Source organism: Geospiza fortis, unplaced genomic scaffold (genome assembly GCF_000277835.1).
Source record: "Geospiza fortis unplaced genomic scaffold, GeoFor_1.0 C13712762, whole genome shotgun sequence".
In the NCBI taxonomy this organism is placed as follows: Eukaryota; Metazoa; Chordata; class Aves; order Passeriformes; family Thraupidae; genus Geospiza; species Geospiza fortis.
The window spans coordinates 1-2,194 of NW_005057867.1; the positions used below are offsets into that span (position 1 = coordinate 1).

At 39.4% G+C, this 2,194-nt stretch overlaps 1 protein-coding gene across 1 annotated transcript; it reads left to right on the forward strand.

Moving 5' to 3' along the window:
• Positions 1-453: 453 nt before the first annotated feature.
• LOC115949397 (protein Hook homolog 1-like) lies at positions 454-1,878 on the forward strand (the record flags this gene model as incomplete). Its single annotated transcript, XM_031065915.1, has 2 exons — positions 454-594; positions 1,677-1,878. Coding segments are annotated over 2 exons (343 nt in total), but the record flags the coding sequence as incomplete, so codon positions are not given.
• Between the last annotated feature and the right edge of the window lie 316 nt (positions 1,879-2,194).

Genomic DNA, 2,194 nt, shown 5'->3' on the forward strand with positions numbered 1-2,194 from the left:
AAAAAAAAAAAAGAATCTGTTACATGTTGTAAAATGTATCAGTTTGTAATTGGAACAGCCCTCTAATACTTAAAAAAAGGGAAGAATGTGATGGAAGGCAAAAAAATGAGTGCTGATTTGTGTGTCAACAAATCAAAAGCTAAACCCCCCAACACCACCATGTCTCCCTACTGAACTGATTTCTTTCTTTCTTTAGTCTCTCTCTGTGATCCATATTGGGAAACAAAATCACTTTTCATGTGATACTTGATACTGATGTGATAAATTTGCAGTGTGCAATGCATTATGATTTAAGGTAGACAACAAAATGTTCCATGTTTATTGTAACATTTTCCCTGCTACTTAAATCTGTAGTTTTCGTTTTATCTTGTTTCTTTTTAGTAATTCTAGTACTAAATGAAACTCTGCAGTAGTGATGAGTTCCTAACAAAAGTACTGGTTTTGATCTGGTAGGCTTGAAACTGCAAAAGATGATTATCGTGTCCATTGTGAAGATCTAGAAAAGCAATTGATTGAGCTGCAACATAGAAACAATGAACTGACCTCTCTGGCAGAAGAATCAAGAGCCTTGAAAGATGAAAATGACATTCTTAGGTATGTAGAAGACAGAGCTCCACACACACACATTAGGATTTAGCGGCTAAATCCAAGGATTTGTATTTAACAGGATTTTTTGAGGTTTTATTTCTGCAGATCTTACCTGAACGAGCTCTTTGGCTAAGCAGAGGTGAAGTGCAGGCTTTCAGGGAAGGGCTCTGTTGTTTGACAAGGATGACACATGGAATTTGTCTGTGAGGCAGAATTAAGGACTACAGAACTTAAACTTCTTTGTATGGGACAGAAAGTGGAAGTTCTCATGTAGAAAAGCATATATACAGCTAGAATTTTAACCTAGCTTCTGGCGTCAGCATTCTAGGCCAGATTTAGGTTAGTGGGATCATTAACAAAATGAAGATGAAACACACAGTAACTTCCATGAGAATTTATTGTAACATTCCAGCTTGTGTAAACTGTATTAAATACCAGACCACCCAAGAAATATCCAAAATAAATTGCATTGTGAAAGCAGATCTGCTATTCATAAAATAATATGAATAAAACGTGGAAAGAAAAGTGGTTTCAGGTGTTTAACTTAGTGATTCTTAAATAACATCTGAAACAAATCCTAGCTGTAGATTTTTTCCATTATTTTCTTGTACCCAGCTTCTGGCGAGATATGAATGCAGATAATAAACACAGATATTAAAATTAATTTTAAAATTATAGTCCCAATGTTTTCTTTCCATGTAGATTTTTTTAATGACAGTTCTTGAGTGTATCTGCCAGTGAGCATTCTCACAGAGCAGTTATGCTCTAATTCTGAATAATCCCCAGGATCATACCAGGTACCAGTATTTTGAGTGACTGTCTAGCACAGGATGTTGTGGTGCCACAGAATTCCTCAGGGATATTTAACCCACTAACCATTGCTCATATTTCTGGCACGTGACTGTCAGTCTCACTTGAAGGCTGGCTGATTTGAGTTTTTACAAGGAAGTTTGTGTTGATTATACATTTGAAAATAAAGCGGTGAAACGTAACTGCTGCTAAGCATGTCACACCTCTCTTTGAAAACAGTGTATCAGCAGGGTTTGAGTTTTGTAACATTTCCTTGTGGTTGCTGTTGATATCTCCAGGGCTACTGCAGACAAGGCAAGCAAGCTGGAGTCAACAGTGGAGGTGTATCGGAAGAAGCTGCAGGACCTGAACGATTTCCGCAGGCAGGTCAAGTCCCTGCAGGAGACCAACATGATGTACATGCACAACACCGTCAGCCTGGAGGATGAGCTCAGGAAAGCCAACGCAGCACGGGCCCAGCTGGAAACCTACAAGAAACAGGTAGCGCTGCACTTGTGTTTGAAAGGTTCCTTTTTCCCCAGGTAGCTGGGAACACCTTAACAACCCTGCATTGTCCTTCTGGAATTTCTGACTTGTGGAAACTCCTTCATACCTGCGGTTCCCTTGTGGGCTTTTCCCTGTTCGTTAAACTTGCAAGCTTAACTGTAGTTGCCCTCTCAACTGATGTGAGAGTCCATAGTCTGCAGGCTTTTCCTCTTTACTCTGACTGAGGTAATTTGTGTGCCTGGGATAGGTTCAGCTGTTACTGAGATCACTTGTATGGAATTATAGCATGGTTTGGCTTGGAAGGGGACCT